Source organism: Notolepis coatsorum (assembly GCF_963971535.1).
Source record: "Notolepis coatsorum genome assembly, chromosome: 8".
NCBI classification, from domain to species: domain Eukaryota; kingdom Metazoa; phylum Chordata; class Actinopteri; order Aulopiformes; family Paralepididae; genus Notolepis; species Notolepis coatsorum.
Genome location: NC_140172.1, coordinates 130,885,269 through 130,902,785, shown reverse-complemented (window position 1 = coordinate 130,902,785; position 17,517 = coordinate 130,885,269). Strand labels below are relative to the sequence as shown.

The following is a 17,517-nucleotide window of genomic DNA, read 5'->3' as shown; positions in this document are numbered from 1 at the left end:
ACATTGCACGTTCCGATTCAGTATTTACAATATAACATGGACGTGACAATGGGTCACAGCAGCAGTTAAAAAGTGTCTTTAGTCATTCATAGTTCAGGGAAAGGGTCACAGCAGTGTCTGCCTGGCAAAAAAAGTTTAAAAAAGCATGGATGTTCACAGATAATTATATGGCAATCTGGCCATATCTTTTTAGTTTGACTTGATACCTTGTTCTCAGTTCTCAGTTCTCAGTGTGTGTGTGTGTGTGTGTGTGTGTGTGTGTGTGTGTGTGTGTGTGTGTGTGTGTGTGTGTGTGTGTGTGTGTGTGTGTGTGTGTGTGTGTGTGTGTGTGTGTGTGTGTGTGTGTGTGTGTGTGTGTGTGTGTGTGTGTGGATGTGTGTGTGTGTGTGTGTGTGCGTGCGTGCGTGCGTGCGTGCGTGCGTGCGTGCGTGCGTGCGTGCGTGCGTGCGTGCGTGCGTGCGTGTGAGAGAATCACCAGATGCCCCACAAGTACAATATTTTCATGATACTCGAGTCATGATATTGCGCTATTGCTGATTAAAGATGAATTACTTTTTTTCAACTGCAAATTATGTCCCCAACGGAAAACTTTGTTAACATCGGCAATAAGAATATATATACATCCTCTGTTTCCGCCTCGGACAGTCCGTTGTACCAGCAGCCATCAGGCTCCACAACAGTGGGCAGGGACCACTGCCAGCAGCCAGAGAACTAACGGCAGCAGAACTCTGGAACTACTAGGAATGTCTGATCACTAAGTGTGTCTGACTCTTACCACCTAACCTGCACCGACTACAACGTATAACGTATATCATGCCAGTTAGGGTACCTTATGTATATGTAACTGGTCTAACGCCACCCTCTTGAATGTCGTCGTGCATGAGAAGTGAAAAGACAGTTGTGGCCAGTCATTGTGTTTATTTCTCCTGTTGAAACATCCCAGACAGGCACATATTAACACACTTGGCCAGCAGATGGCGTCAACAGCTTGCATAGGCTATTCCTCGTTCAGGCCAGACTGCACGTTTTGAATCATACATTGAAATATCACATTAAAATAAAATACACAATGAAATAATACAAAATAAACAATAAGATATCTCAAATTACCTGTTGAAACATCCCAGACAGGCACATATTAACACACTTGGCCAGCAGATGGCGTCAACAGCTTGCATAGGCTACAATGGGGGAAACATGTCACGCTGTCAGAACGAGGCCTAACACACATCGCTCAACCATTTACTACTAGCTCAGTCAGCATGTGTCATACAAGAGTTCGCCACCACAGCTAAACCACATTACAAAAAGTGCAGAATTGTTCATCATTAACACAGTTACCACTATATACAACTCCGGTTCATTTGCCCGGTAACTTATTTACAAAATGTAAACCATTAATAAGTTCTTTTAAACCAAGGATATGTTTAGGGACATGGGACAGCTCTTACCTATTCCTCGTTCAGGCCAGACTGAACGGGAAAGGCACGCACCAACGTAAATACGTCACTTCGGGAGGAAGTGACGACGGTTTCAAAATAAAAGACTATGAGAGTAAAAGATAATAATAAACAAATTAAAATAAAACGTTAGGGAGGGATTCTTTGTGGAATACATAACAGTATATTTGATATATACCTGCTACATACTCCCCCCCTGAATTCCGCTAAAATCCCGAACCGACAGACATGACACACACTAACAGGGACCTCCAACACACGTCAGAACCGGCACGGGTTTACATGAAGAAACGTATCTTCAGAATCAGCTAGAAGCTACCTGTCAAACAGGTTCAGAGAAAACAAAAGGGTGTACAGTCCTATGTTCCTCCTAGAATCGCTTGGTGCCTTATACACCAAACCTACCCGGCCTACTCGAGTCCCATATCCTACCTGTGAGCACATGCAGTAACACTACTTACAGTGACACATTGCAAGACTAAAGTGTACACAGACTAAACAAATATGCACTGACTACAGCAACTACAGTATACTGCCCTGCAAAGGCTAACCGCAGTCACTATAGTATACTGCCCCTTGACCACACGGTGTGAGCTAACTGCAGCAACTACGGCCACCTGCCCTGCAACCTAAACACTTAGGCCCCGTTTAGACGGAAACGCTAGCAGGTGAATCCGCAAAAATATTTTTTCGGATGTGCCTTTCGTTTATACGGAAACGGCGTTTTTACGGGGTGAAACCGCAAAAAAGTGAGACTACCTTCCAGGGTGGAATTCCTAGAAACGCAAAAGCTTTGCGCTCTCGTCTAAACTGTTAAAACGTATAAATCTGATAAAACGATAACGAAAGGTTTGTCACGGCTCTGGTCGCACGTACTGCTTACGTCACAGGTAGCAGGTATGCGCCAGTAGCCGAGACGTAAACAAAGCAAGTATGTCTGACTTATATCAACGGAGATCACCTGAAGGCTACATTGGCAGTACTTTTAACCCGTTCACTGCCACACGACAGAAGGTTACCCCTTTACTATCACACAACCGGCTGTCGTGTGGCAGTGAAAGGGTTAAATACACAAGAATCTGTCCCGCGGCGTGAGTGGACCCACTGTCTGTGAGTGACTCTGCTTTGGTGCAATCACATTCCCCATCCACAGTCTGCGAATCAGAGGCAGAGTAGGGCGGGTCTTCACAGCACGTCATGTGACATATGCGCCAATCGTGTGACAGCGGGTCTCCGTCGTTACAGCGTCGTCTGCACGGAGAATTCCACTCCAAAACGCTCGTCTAAACGTAAAATTAAAAGTGAAACCGCAAGATGACTTTTGCGGTTTCTGTTCACAAAACGCTCGTCTAAACGGGGCCTTAGATACAAACACAGGACGTGGAAATCAAGGAGCGTGAAATCAAAAAAATAAATTGGCCTCTGCACAAAGCACAGAGTTCCTGTGACATGACAGAGAGTTCCTGACTTTGTATACTGCAGGGCACCAGCTCTGCCCCAAGCAGAGAGTTCCAATGGTTCGACAATAAAATTCCAGGCTCTGCACGCTGCCATTTCACCACACCACCGCAACTGTTGTCAAACAGCTAACCAAATAACAATCAACAATCCCACATCCCCAATTATACTATTTACATGTATTAAATCACCATCAGAAAAAAATTATGAACTCCCGTCTACGACATAGGGATCCATCCTCCTTCTCTCACTACAAAACGAGCTATCAGGAAAGAAGGGAAAAAAATTATATATATATTCCACTAATCACAAAAAAAAATTCTCCAAATGCTTCAGCACCTTTAACAAAAACAGAAAAACAAAAACTGACCACCAGTCATTTTCAACAACTCAACTGTCCTCTTTTTCCAAAAAGAACACAATGTCCTCTTTTCTAGAAAGAACACGATGTCCTCCTTTTTTAGAAAGAACACGATGTCCTCTTTTCTCTCTTTTTTTAGAAAGAACACGGTGTCCTCTCAACTGTGACACAGTCACTTCGACACAAACCTCCCAAGGGAACTTTTTTTTCTTCTTCTTCCTCCTCTTCCTCCGACCTCCAATGATCAAGCTGGCCTTGACCCTCATTGCAAAAAAAATGTATAGTGATCACAGCATTTTTTCTTGGCTATTCTTCTGTAGTTCTGTTCGACGACCTCCCGGTGACCAAGCTGGTGTTGGTACTTGCGTCGTCCGGGTCATCGGCACCACTGTAACTGGTCTAACGCCACCCTCTTGAATGTCGTCGTGCATGAGAAGTGAAAAGACAGTTGTGGCCAGTCATTGTGTTTATTTCTCCTGTTGAAACATCCCAGACAGGCACATATTAACACACTTGGCCAGCAGATGGCGTCAACAGCTTGCATAGGCTATTCCTCGTTCAGGCCAGACTGCACGTTTTGAATCATACATTGAAATATCACATTAAAATAAAATACACAATGAAATAATACAAAATAAACAATAAGATATCTCAAATTACCTGTTGAAACATCCCAGACAGGCACATATTAACACACTTGGCCAGCAGATGGCGTCAACAGCTTGCATAGGCTACAATGGGGGAAACATGTCACGCTGTCAGAACGAGGCCTAACACACATCGCTCAACCATTTACTACTAGCTCAGTCAGCATGTGTCATACAAGAGTTCGCCACCACAGCTAAACCACATTACAAAAAGTGCAGAATTGTTCATCATTAACACAGTTACCACTATATACAACTCCGGTTCATTTGCCCGGTAACTTATTTACAAAATGTAAACCATTAATAAGTTCTTTTAAACCAAGGATATGTTTAGGGACATGGGACAGCTCTTACCTATTCCTCGTTCAGGCCAGACTGAACGGGAAAGGCACGCACCAACGTAAATACGTCACTTCGGGAGGAAGTGACGACGGTTTCAAAATAAAAGACTATGAGAGTAAAAGATAATAATAAACAAATTAAAATAAAACGTTAGGGAGGGATTCTTTGTGGAATACATAACAGTATATTTTATATATACCTGCTACATATACTGCACCGGTGTATACTGTATACTGTGAAATATTGCGATATATTGCTGTATGAATTTCCTAGCGCACTGTACTGTAACGTGTTTCCTTATTGACTGAGTCTCTCTGGCCCCTGTGTTTCCATAGGAGGTGTTGACATCCCACTGGCCGTGCTGGGCACCGTTCTTGGTGGAGCTCTGATGAGGAGAATGCGTCTGTCTGTCTCTGGTGCTGCCAGGATGTGTTCCATTGCCGTTCTGTTCTGTATGATGACCGCCCTGCCGCTGCTTCTCATTGGCTGCTCCACACAGACGGTCGCTGGCATCTTTCCCCCCAGGTATACGAGAGAGAGAGAGAGAGAGAGAGAGAGAGAGAGAGAGAGAGAGAGAGAGAGAGAGAGAGAGAGAGAGAGAGAGAGAGAGAGAGAGAGAGAGAGAGAGAGAGAGAGAGAGAGAGAGAGAGAGAGAGAGAGAGAGAGGGGAGAGAGAGAGAGAGAGGAGAGAGAGAGAGAGAGATGGACCTGCAGGTTGACTGTTCACTCAGTTTGTGTGTGAGAGACCGAAAACTTGTTTGTGTCATCTGAGCCAAGGCATGTTTGTACTAGCAGCAGTAGCCCCCATTGCCTCTGACAAGGATGGTAAAACTTAAAAGAGCGGAGACCTTTGACCCCCCCCCCCCCCTAACCCTAAACAGTGAGTATGTAACTCTAGCCGTGTTTCAGTAGCTGAGCCACAACAGTGAAAGAACTTTGTGTCCTGAGGTGCCTTTCAACCCTGTGTATTTACAACGTGTGTGTGCACGCACCTTTGCATGTGTGTGCATTGCCACTGAATTAGTGTGCTAACAATGTGTGTCTATGTGTGTGTGTGTGTGTGTGTGTGTGTGTGTGTGTGTGTCTGTGTCTTTAGCAAGGATCTATTGTTCTACATTGCAGATTGCCGTATGGTGTGTATTTGTGTGTGTGGCCAACTGGCCACACCTTTGCATGTGTGTATGGATGCATTGCAACTGAATTTGTGCGCTAACAATGTGTGTGTGAATTTGTGCGCTAACAATGTGTGTGTGTGTGTGTGTGTGTGTGTGTGTGTGTGTGTGTGTGTGTGTGTGTGTGTGTGTGTGTGTGTGTGTGTGTGTGTGTGTGTGTGTGTGTGTATGTGTGTGTGTGTGTGTGTGTGTGTGTGTGTGTGTGTGTGTGTGTGTGTGTGTGTGTGTGTGTGTGTGTGTGTGTGTGTGTGTGTGTGTGTGTGTGTGTGTGTGTGTGTGTGTGTGTGTGTGTGTGTGTGTGTGTGCGTGCGTGCGTGCGTGCGTGTGTGTGTCTTCAGCAAGGGTCCAGTACAGTGCAGTGCAAGTTGTAATTGTCCAGAAGACGCCTTTAATCCTGTATGTGGTTCTGACCGAGTGGAGTTCAGGTCTCCCTGCCACGCCGGGTGCATCACCATGGAGATGGACAGCACCAGCCACAAAGTCCTGGTAAATACCTTGAGGTCACAGTGTTCTATAGTGTTTTATAGTGTTCTATAGTGTTTTATAGTGTTCTATAGTGTTTTATAGTGTTCTATAGTGTTTTGTTTTCCAAACATTATCTTACTGCATATCTGCCTTATTAGACACTATGTTGAGGAGTGATATAAATGGAAGAGGGAGGATGATTCAAATCCATGATGCTTCCAGTAAACTGTATGTACAGCACCTTAGCCAGCTGAGCTACAAATACATTATATTCTGTTCTACGTCAATGGTTTTTTGGTCAAGACCAAACATGCATCCTTCCTTTATAGAAACAAATGGTAAATTCCTTACCAAGCCAGCAGATATTGCAAATCATTTTAATGATTACTTTACAAAATAAAGTAGACAAGCTGAGGAATGCCAAGCAAACTGTGTCAGACTGTGTTCCTGCAAGCTTTCACTTCTGCATTGACTATTTCACCTAGATGTCTGCAAAGTCTGTAGACAAATACTCAGCATTACACACACGCACACACACACACACACACACACACACACACACACACACACACACACACACACACGCACACACTCCTTTTTTCTTACACACTTTTCTTTCTCCCCTCCCACACATGCACTTTCTCTCTCACATGCACGTGCACGCACGCACGCGCGCACGCACACGCACACACACACACACACACACACACACACACAGGGTTTTTTCATCCTGGGAATTGGGGGATTCTGTTGAAGTAGCCTTGAATAACAACAGATGTTTTTTCATGGTGGCTGAAGTGAAACAGATGAAGCAGTTAAATAATGTTGTTATGTAAGAAAGATGTGTCAACGTCATTTCTAGTAAGAGGTGCTGCTTATTTCCGGTCATGCTTCAATTCACATTCAGACCATGTAGGCTAATAAATGCATTATTGTCTTAACTAGCCACTATTCTAATGGGTTAAATCAGTGCTAGTTAAGACAATAATGCATTTATTAGCCTACATGGTCTGAATGTGAATTGAAGCATAAATGCATTAGTATAAACGTAGTAGTATAAACGTTGTAGTCTAAATGTAGTAGTATAAATGTAGTAGTATAAATGTTGTAGTATAAATGTTGTAGTATAAATGAGTTTGAACTTGAACCTTTAAAATGTTTGCCATTTTATTAGGCGATATATGACTAAATTAAAACATTGAACCTTGAATGCTAACTGAGAAATGCAAATCCCAGCTAGAATATTGAGCTTTTATCACACAATCTTCATTTAACCCAGTGTTTCTCAAAGTGGGGGGCGCGCCCCCCAGGGGGGGCCTTGAGATTTATTAAAAAAATAAATAAAAATATTATTATTTTTTTTATTACAGAAAATTATCACTAAAGTGCTATCTGTTGCAGCTGCACTGTTCTCCATGAAAATACCATTTCTCAAAATCTGAAAATCATTATTTAATAAAACACAGAAAAGGATCACCAAGTTACTCTGGATAAGAAGAAAAAGATTGTGTGATAAAAGCTGATCAATATTCTAGCTGGGATTTGCATTTCTCAGTTAGCATTCAAGGTTCAATGTTTTAATTTAGTCATATATCGCCTAATAAAATGGCAAACATTTTAAAGGTTCAAGTTCAAACTCATTTATACTACAACATTTATACTACAACATTTATACTACTACATTTATACTACAACGTTTATACTACTACGTTTATACTAATGCATTTATACCACATTTATACTAATATAAATATTATACTACAATGTTTTACACATGTTTAACCACTCTACTACGTTTCTTCTTTCTTCCTTTCTTCCTTCTATTCCTCCTATTGATGTTCAGGTAAACCTCAGATTTGCTAAAGCCATGAGCAAGTCATAAACAAGAGGCCATAACCAGTTATATATATAATATATCAGTCAAATGTATACTAACTCATTATTGTCAAATGTCCCTCACATTCAACGTGTGATTTTCTTTGGCAAACTGTTCTCTCTCTATGTGCGACTCTCTCCAACAGAACTACACGGTGTGTCAGTGTGTTGGTTCTCTCTCTCTCCAACAGAACTACACCGTGTGTCAGTGTGTTGGTTCTCTCTCTCTCCAACAGAACTACACCGTGTGTCAGTGTGTTGGTTCTCTCTCTCCAACAGAACTACACCGTGTGTCAGTGTGTTGGTTCTCTCTCTCCAACAGAACTACACCGTGTGTCAGTGTGTTGGTTCTCTCTCTCTCCAACAGAACTACACCGTGTGTCAGTGTGTTGGTTCTCTCTCTCTCCAACAGAACTACACCGTGTGTCAGTGTGTTGGTTCTCTCTCTCTCCAACAGAACTACACCGTGTGTCAGTGTGTTGGTTCTCTCTCTCTCCAACAGAACTACACCGTGTGTCAGTGTGTTGGTTCTCTCTCTCCAACAGAACTACACCGTGTGTCAGTGTGTTGGTTCTCTCTCTCCAACAGAACTACACGGTGTGTCAGTGTGTTGGTTCTCTCTCTCCAACAGAACTACACCGTGTGTCAGTGTGTTGGTTCTCTCTCTCTCCAACAGAACTACACGGTGTGTCAGTGTGTTGGTTCTCTCTCTCCAACAGAACTACTCTGTGTGTCAGTGTGTTGGTTCTCTCTCTCTCCAACAGAACTACACGGTGTGTCAGTGTGTTGGTTCTCTCTCTCCAACAGAACTACTCTGTGTGTCAGTGTGTTGGTTCTCTCTCTCTCCAACAGAACTACACCGTGTGTCAGTGTGTTGGTTCTCTCTCTCTCCAACAGAACTACACCGTGTGTCAGTGTGTTGGTTCTCTCTCTCTCCAACAGAACTACACCGTGTGTCAGTGTGTTGGTTCTCTCTCTCTCCAACAGAACTACACGGTGTGTCAGTGAGAACTACACGTGTGTCAGTGTGTTGGTTCTCTCCTCTCGCCAACAGAACTACACGTGTGTCAGTGTGTTGGTTCTTCTCTCTCCAACAGAACTACACGTGTGTCAGTGTGTTGGTTCTCTCTCTCTCCAACAGAACTACACCGTGTGTCAGTGTGTGGTTCTCTCTCTCTCCAACAGAATACACCGTGTGTCAGTGTGTTGGTTCTCTCTCTCTCCCACAAGAACTACACGTGTGTCAGTGTGTTGGTTCTCTCTCTTCCAACAGAACTACACCGTGTGTCAGTGTGTTGGTCTCTCTCTCTCCAACAGAACTACACCGTGTGTCAGTGTGTTGGTTCTCTCTCTCCAACAGAACTACACCGTGTGTCAGTGTGTGGTTCTCTCTCTCCAACAGAACTACACCGTGTGTCAGTGTGTGGTTCTCTCTCTCTCCAACAGAACTACACAGTGTGTCAGTGTGTTGGTTCTCTCTCTCCAACAGAACTACACCGTGTGTCAGTGTGTTGGTTCTCTCTCTCCAACAGAACTACACCGTGTGTCAGTGTGTTGGTTCTCTCTCTCTCCAACAGAACTACACCGTGTGTCAGTGTGTTGGTTCTCTCTCTCTCCAACAGAACTACACGGTGTGTCAGTGTGTTGGTTCTCTCTCTCTCCAACAGAACTACACGGTGTGTCAGTGTGTTGGTTCTCTCTCTCCAACAGAACTACACCGTGTGTCAGTGTGTTGGTTCTCTCTCTCTCCAACAGAACTACACCGTGTGTCAGTGTGTTGGTTCTCTCTCTCTCCAACAGAACTACACTGTGTGTCAGTGTGTTGGTTCTCTCTCTCCAACAGACTACACCGTGTGTCAGTGTGTTGGTTCTCTCTCTCCAACAGACTACACACCTGTTGTCAGTGTGTTGGGTTTCTTCTCTCCCAACAGAACACAGTGTCGTAGTGTGTGTTCTCTCTCTCCAACAGAACTACACTGTGTGTCAGTGTGTTGGTCTCTCTCTCTTCCAACAGAACTACACGTGTGTCAGTGTGTTGGTTCTCTCTCTCTCCAACAGAACTACACCGTGTGTCAGTGTGTTGGTTCTCTCTCTCCAACAGAACTACACCGTGTGTCAGTGTGTTGGTTCTCTCTCTCCAACAGACTACACCGTGTGTCAGTGTGTTGGTTCTCTCTCTCCAACAGAACTACACCGTGTGTCAGTGTGTTGGTTCTCTCTCTCCCAACAGAACTACACCGTGTGTCAGTGTGTTGGTTCTCTCTCTCCAACAGAACTACACCGTGTGTCAGTGTGTTGGTTCTCTCTCTCCAACAGAACTACACGTGTGTCAGTGTGTTGGTTCTCTCTCTCCAACAGAACTACACTGTGTGTCAGTGTGTTGGTTCTCTCTCTCCAACAGAACTACACTGTGTGTCAGTGTGTTGGTTCTCTCTCTCCAACAGAACTACACCGTGTGTCAGTGTGTTGGTTCTCTCTCTCTCCAACAGAACTACACGGTGTGTCAGTGTGTTGGTTCTCTCTCTCTCTCCAACAGAACTACACCGTGTGTCAGTGTGTTGGTTCTCTCTCTCTCCAACAGAACTACACCGTGTGTCAGTGTGTTGGTTAACAGAACTACACCGTGTGTCAGTGTGTTGGTTCTCTCTCTCTCCAACAGAACTACACGGTGTGTCAGTGTGTTGGTTCTCTCTCTCTCTCCAACAGAACTACACCGTGTGTCAGTGTGTTGGTTCTCTCTCTCTCCAACAGAACTACACCGTGTGTCAGTGTGTTGGTTCTCTCTCTCTCCAACAGAACTACACCATGTGTCAGTGTGTTGGTTCTCTCTCTCTCCAACAGAACTACACCGTGTGTCAGTGTGTTGGTTCTCTCTCTCCAACAGAACTACACCGTGTGTCAGTGTGTTGGTTCTCTCTCTCTCTCCAACAGAACTACACCGTGTGTCAGTGTGTTGGTTCTCTCTCTCTCCAACAGAACTACACCGTGTGTCAGTGTGTTGGTTCTCTCTCTCTCCAACAGAACTACACCGTGTGTCAGTGTGTTGGTTCTCTCTCTCTCTCCAACAGAACTACACCGTGTGTCAGTGTGTTGGTTCTCTCTCTCTCTCCAACAGAACTACACAGTGTGTCAGTGTGTTGGTTCTCTCTCTCTCCAACAGAACTACACCGTGTGTCAGTGTGTTGGTTCTCTCTCTCTCCAACAGAACTACACCGTGTGTCAGTGTGTTGGTTCTCTCTCTCTCTCCAACAGAACTACACCGTGTGTCAGTGTGTTGGTGGAGACGCTGGAGCTCCAGGCTCTGCGTTACCAGGGACATGTGGAAGCAGCTGCCCCCACCTTCTCCTCCCCTTCATGGTGCTGTCAGGACTCACCTGCTTCATCGCCTCCCTCTCACAGACGCCCTCCTTCATGATGATTCTCAGGTATGGATCGATGGATGGATGGATGGATAGAGGGACAGACAGAGAGACAAACAAATGGATGGAAAGAGGGACAAGCTGACAGGGAGATAAACAAATGGAGGGATGGATGGAGGGATAGAGGGACAGGCAGATGGATGGAAAGAGGGACAGACAGAGAGATAAACAGATGGATGGAAAAAGGGACAGACACAGAGACAGGCAGATGGATGGAAAGCGGGACAGACAGGCAGGGAGACAGACAGATGGATGGATGGATGGATAGATAGAGGGACAGACAGAGGGTCCGGTCGCCAGAAGGTTCCCGGTTGAGCAAGACACTTAACCCCTTCTGCTCCCGCTTGAGCAGGTTGGCACCTTGCATCCATTATCTGAAATAAAAATAAATAAAAAACGAACCATAACTAACCCTACTGTCATGCACTTGTCCTAATATACTAACCTACACTGTAGCACTCAACACGTTGATGAACATTGTTACTCAGCTGATAGAGTTGTGCCCTTCCTGATGACTTGTCGTACAGAACTTGTAAGTCGCTTTGGATAAAAGCGTCAGCTAAATGACAATGTAAATGTAAATGGCCGCCTGCACCTCAGACAGATGGGTATAGGGAGAGACAGACAGAGAGACCAACAGATGGATGGGTGGATATATAGGGACATCCTAGCAAGCGCGTTAGCGAGACAAGCAGAATTGCCAAGCAGAGGCTCGTCCCTCTTCATCTCTCTACATGGCTTTAGCACCAGCTTGTTGTTCTCCTCTTATTGCTAATTGACTGCTGCAAAGCTTATGAAAAACCTACCAAATCTTTACTTTGTAACACATGTTATTTAAAATTTAACTAATTGCAATACTTCAAACTAAATAAAGGAAAATTTTAATTAAAAAAGGGTAATTACTCAAAAAAGGGCAATTACACAAAAAAGCTACTCAATTACAGTAGCGTAAATGTAATTTTACAGTTCCAGTACAGAACGATCTTGACATCTTGAAAAAAGCTTGATAAGTCAGAATAGACATAAAAAATATATAATATTCTTATATTTTAACGGTGGACATGATGGTCATGTCAGTTTAATGATCAGATACGGAAGACTACATTATTGGAACTCATTCCTCCTTTATGGAAAACAGCCCATGCATTTTTTGCAATGTATAAGAGAGCTCAAACAACAGTAGTAGTGTAAATTAGTATGGCTTGGCTATTCCACTGTGAAATCCAAGACAACAGCGTATTCCTCAGGGAATGCTAGTGGTTACCACTGTTGTCATTCCAACTTTTTTTCCTGTGGTCGATTAGTACTTTATTTTCTTTTTCCGATGAGACCGTGTTGACTAGCTAACACTAATGTTGCTAAATCCGTTGTGTTAGCAGCCCTTGTTTGCGCTGATCTTTTCTCTTGCCTTTCCTTGTTCAATCTCCTCAAACGTGAAGTATTTCCAAACAGCTCCCCTGTAACAGGAGTCCTGCTGTTTTCTGTTTCAACCAAAACCAGTCACAGTAAACTATTTAAATGAAGTGGATGGAAGAGAGGAGAGAGAGCTGAGCTGAGCGTGCGTGCGCGCGCGTGTGTGGTGCATAGTACATGTGTGTCTTTGTGTGGTCAGAGCCAGAAAACATTAAATGTTTGACAACACTAATACCTATCGTTTTTCTTTGTAAGATTAATTGACTGATCGATCAATAACGTTGTCGATGGTTATTATAGAGTAAGGACTCAACCCTAGGAGGAAGACATAGCTACATCCTTGATTTCATTCATCCCTTTTTCTCTATGATACATTATTCTTTCTCTGCCCGCCTGTCTGTCTTGCAGAACTGTACCTCCAGAGGACAAGTCTTTTGCTGTGGGAGTTCAATACATGCTCTTCAGGGTCTTGGGTGAGTAGCGTCAGTCAGACAATCACCATTTTTTTTATTTTGTCATTTAGCTGACGCTTTTGTCCAAAGCGACTTACAAGTTCTGTACAACAGGTCCACAGAACATGACCTCTGTATTAAATATACTGATCACAAGAACATGACCTCTGTATTAAATATACTGACCACAAGAACATGACCTCTGTATTAAATATACTGACCACAAGAACATGACCTCTGTATTAAATATACTGACAACAAGAACATGACCTCTGTATTAAATATACTGACAACAAGAATATGACCTCTGTATTAAATATACTGACAACAAGAACATGACCTCTGTATTAAATATACTGACCACAAGGGATGGAAAGGAAAGAGATGCCTTGACATTTCTGACCGTGATGTCACCAGGCATTTGACACTATGTGGGAAACATGTATTTAATGGAAATATGTATTTAATGGAAAGATGTATTTAATGAAAAGATGTATTTCTTATTATTATTATTATGTTTTTGGTAGATTTTTATTGTTTTTCTCCGGGCAGTCCGGCAGAGAGAGAGAGGAAGTATGGGAGATAGAGGGGGAAGACATTTGGCAAGGGTCGCCAGGTCCGGGAGTCGAACCCGGGACGGCCGTGTTGCACCGCAGCGCTGTACATGGTGCGCCACCCTGGCGACCGAAAACATGTATTTAATGAAAACATGTATTTAAATGAAAGATGTCCTGGTAGCAGCATTCATATTTATCCTTGAAACCAATAGATCACTGGACAGCAGCAAACCCGTACTGTACCTCTGACAGCTTGCAGCTTAAAGATTATAGATGGGTGTCTAGTTTGTAGACGCAACGTGTTCGAGCCAATCAGCAATACCCACTGAATCACATGACTGAGTTGCCCCTACCTGTGTTGAGCTGTGGCACTAAAAAAGTACAACGGAGAAGCCATGACTAAAAGTACAACAAAGCTCTATGGAGAAACCATGACACTCCCCCGACTAAAAGTACAAGCTCTATGGAGAAACCATGACACTCCCCTGCCTAAAAGTTCAACAAAGCTCTATGGAGAAACCATGACACTCCCCTGACTAAAGGTACAACAGGGCTCTATGGAGAAACCATGGTCAACTATGGTCACTAGCCTGATGCTGTTGACTCCTTACCATCTCATCTCAGTTAGACTTTATTCAAATTCTGGCTAGAAAGGAAAAGGCTAAGGAAAAGGAAGTTTCCAGATTAGAACAGTATTTTAAAACCTAGTAATCTAAAAATGGTCAATTGAGTGTTGTATTAATTCATAGTTAAAGACAGTAGAGGATGAATACTTTATTAAGAACCCAAACAACTGCCTCTTTGAACTACTGCGGTCAGGCAAGCGCTACCGGAGTCTCATGGCCAGTACAGAGAGCTTCTATCCCCAGGCCATCAGGATGCAATGACAATGACACAACCCATCATCTACACACACTGCACACACATCCACTCACTTTAGACACTTGTCTTTAACACACTTTATATTTATCTATTATTAAAGAGATTTACCCCACGTTTTTGTACCTCTGCATTCTACCTCACTGTTACTAATTTTACTCTGTATTGTATAGTGTATATACTATGTATATTGACTTTACCTTACTTTTTACTTTTTTTTTATTTTTTTTACTTACTTACTTACTTACTTTTTTTTACTGTATGTAGCACACTCTCAGGGGCTCATACAGAAACAAGCATTTCATTATAAAGTATTCTGTATTTTGTTCTGACAAATAATAAACAAACTTGAACTTGATCTAAATATGGTAAATTGAGTGTTCATTCACAGTTAGTAGAGGTTGAATTAATTATATCTATTAATCTATCTACCTATCTATCTATCTATCTATCTATCTACCTATCTATCTATCTATCTATCTATCTATCTATCTATCTATCTATCTATCTATCTATCTATCTATCTATCTATCTATCTATCTATCTATCTATCTATCTATCTATCTATCTATCTATCTATCCATCCATCCAGCATTCATGCCAGCCCCGGTGTTGTATGGATTTGCCATAGATAGCACCTGTATCCTGTGGGGAAAGAAATGTGGCAGGAATACTTCCTGTCTCTACTACAACATGGATCTCTTCAGACAGAGGCAAGTCACTCCACACATCAACCTCATTGCTTTGCTACAGTAGGCTACATTACCGGCAGTGACACAGGACATTTTACAAAATAATGCGCAATATCTGTAGTGCGTACTGAGTGCTTACTTTGATATTTAATAATATTAAATATAATGCTACAATGCTACATCCTAGCATTAGCTCATTAAAATAGCCTAAATATGAAATGCATGGGCTGTTTTTAATAAAGGAGGAATGAGTTCCAATACTGTAGTGTTCCGTGTCTGATCATTAAACTGACATGACCATCATGTCCACCGTTAAAAGATAAGTTAAAATATTTTTATTTTTATTTGGAGTAGGCTAGTGGAAATATTTGTCTGGAGAACAAAAGCATCACAATGCATGTTTTTATTCAGTATCTCCGTAACCAGTAACTACATTTGTATTTGTCATACTGTACCAGGACAAACCATGACATATTTTGAACGGATAAATTATATTGTATAATTAAATCTATAGATCATATTCCTGGAATTGGTGTCAGTGAAGGCTGCTCTTAGTGCAGTAATGTAGGAGAAGAGAGGAGAGGCAGGGAGCATAATATGCTGTGTGTCTCGGCTTCTGAAATAGGTCTCCAAAGGTGCATGCACGCGATGATAATAATCAATAAACAATTTGACATGCATAACTCATGATGATGATTTAAGACAAGCTTTCTCTAGGCTTTTGAAAATGTAGGGGAGACCTTGCTTGTCATGGAGCAGCTGAGATACGAGAGAAAACTTGAGAAAACGCCTGCCTTTTTCTTTCTCTCTTTTGACGCACAACTTTCAAAATATAATAATATATAAAAATATACTAATATTTTTGTGGGTCCAAATGAAGAGACAGGGTAGCGTATAAAAATAAAATAAAAAATTCCCTTGAATAATAATATTAATATCTGTGTCCATCTCATCCGTGCGTTTCCGAAATATGGTATGGCCTATGGCAATGATCAGATTGGTTCTTTGTATCAAACTGATGGTCTAAGCTTTGGACTCTGAATCGGTATCAGCAGTAAAAGAATAAATCATGATAAAAGTGTATTTGGAGCATGTCACTTTATAAGAGCATTTCTACTAATATACTTCAGTCCTGTTTCCACCTGTTTAAATAGTAGACTGCAGTGTTTTCTTCTGATGCAGCTTCTCTGTGCCTCCAGGTTCCTGGGTCTGCAAGGCGTCTTTGTTTGCTTCGCACTTGTCTGTTTCCTGCTGTCTGTGTTGGTCCTCCGCAAGCAAACAGGAAGTCAGGATCAAGGGACAGGAAGTGGAGAATACAAGCTGGTCGAAGGAGGTGAAAAGAGTCCGGATAATGAGCGCTCCAAAGAGCTGCAGAGCATCGCAACCTGAGAGAGCACACCAAGCCGATCACAGGCTTGTCCTTGCTTACTGTAGAGTGGCTTACGTTGTAATGTGAACCATGGGTCAGAAGGGGTAAGCCACTGGAAGGGTTTTTATTTAATTTATTTTTTTATTATCTTTTTCCCCCTCCTTTTTCCGATTTTTTCTCCCATCCCACTGTTAGTCGTTATGCCAATTCCCAACCCCCTTCCTGGTTGTTGCACACTTTCCCCTACTGTTGGTCCGAGAGGCTGGAGACTGTCACATGCTTTCCTCCAATGCATGTGCAGCCAGCCGGCAGCCAGCCTGGCCGCGCAGATTCTCACTGGGAGAGTGTAACGTGTGGAAGGCCGCACTACCTCTCTCCAGATCCTACCCTCGCTGAGCAGGCGCCCCGACCGAACTGTAGGGGTCGCTGTCCACAACGCCCAGGACCCACCGCCAGCTTTCCCCACCCCCTAATACTGCCAATTGTATTAGTGTGAACGGCCAGCCAAGCTGGTGACAACGCCGGGAGCTGGATTCGAACACGCGAACCCAGCGTCTCCAGCGTTCGTGACGAACGCAATCTCCGCTACGCCACCTGACCACCAAGCCACTGGAAGGTTGAGAGAGAGAGAGAGAGAGAGAGAGAGAGAGAGAGAGAGAGAGAGAGAGAGAGAGAGAGAGAGAGAGAGAGAGAGAGAGAGAGAGAGAGAGAGAGAGAGAGAGAGAGAGAGTGAGACTTTGACTTTTGATGTTCTTTATTAAAACATGTCAACTAAAAACAGTCAGTAGAGACACAAAATATCTCACGGCATCTTCATAAAAACAACACACACACCCACACACTCACCCGCACACACACACACACACACACACACACACACACACACACACACACACACACACACAAACCCCCCAACAAACCCCAACAATTTCCTTCAGCACATAAAAACCACTTGA

The 17,517-nt window shown here is 43.2% G+C and overlaps 1 protein-coding gene across 1 annotated transcript in view; it reads left to right on the top strand.

Annotated features, from left to right (window-relative positions):
* LOC311233805 (solute carrier organic anion transporter family member 2B1-like) overlaps positions 1 to 17,162 on the top strand; it is a 64,373-nt gene extending 47,211 nt beyond the window's left edge. Inside the window, exons 10-15 of the mRNA XM_084320829.1 lie at positions 4,604 to 4,793; positions 5,779 to 5,926; positions 11,033 to 11,205; positions 13,021 to 13,085; positions 15,093 to 15,213; positions 16,392 to 17,162. Coding sequence (XP_084176955.1) covers positions 4,604 to 4,793; positions 5,779 to 5,926; positions 11,033 to 11,205; positions 13,021 to 13,085; positions 15,093 to 15,213; positions 16,392 to 16,581 — 887 coding nt within the window. The 3' untranslated portion in view covers positions 16,582 to 17,162. The remainder of the gene's footprint in view (positions 1 to 4,603; positions 4,794 to 5,778; positions 5,927 to 11,032; positions 11,206 to 13,020; positions 13,086 to 15,092; positions 15,214 to 16,391) is intronic.
* The last annotated feature ends 355 nt before the right edge of the window (positions 17,163 to 17,517 follow it).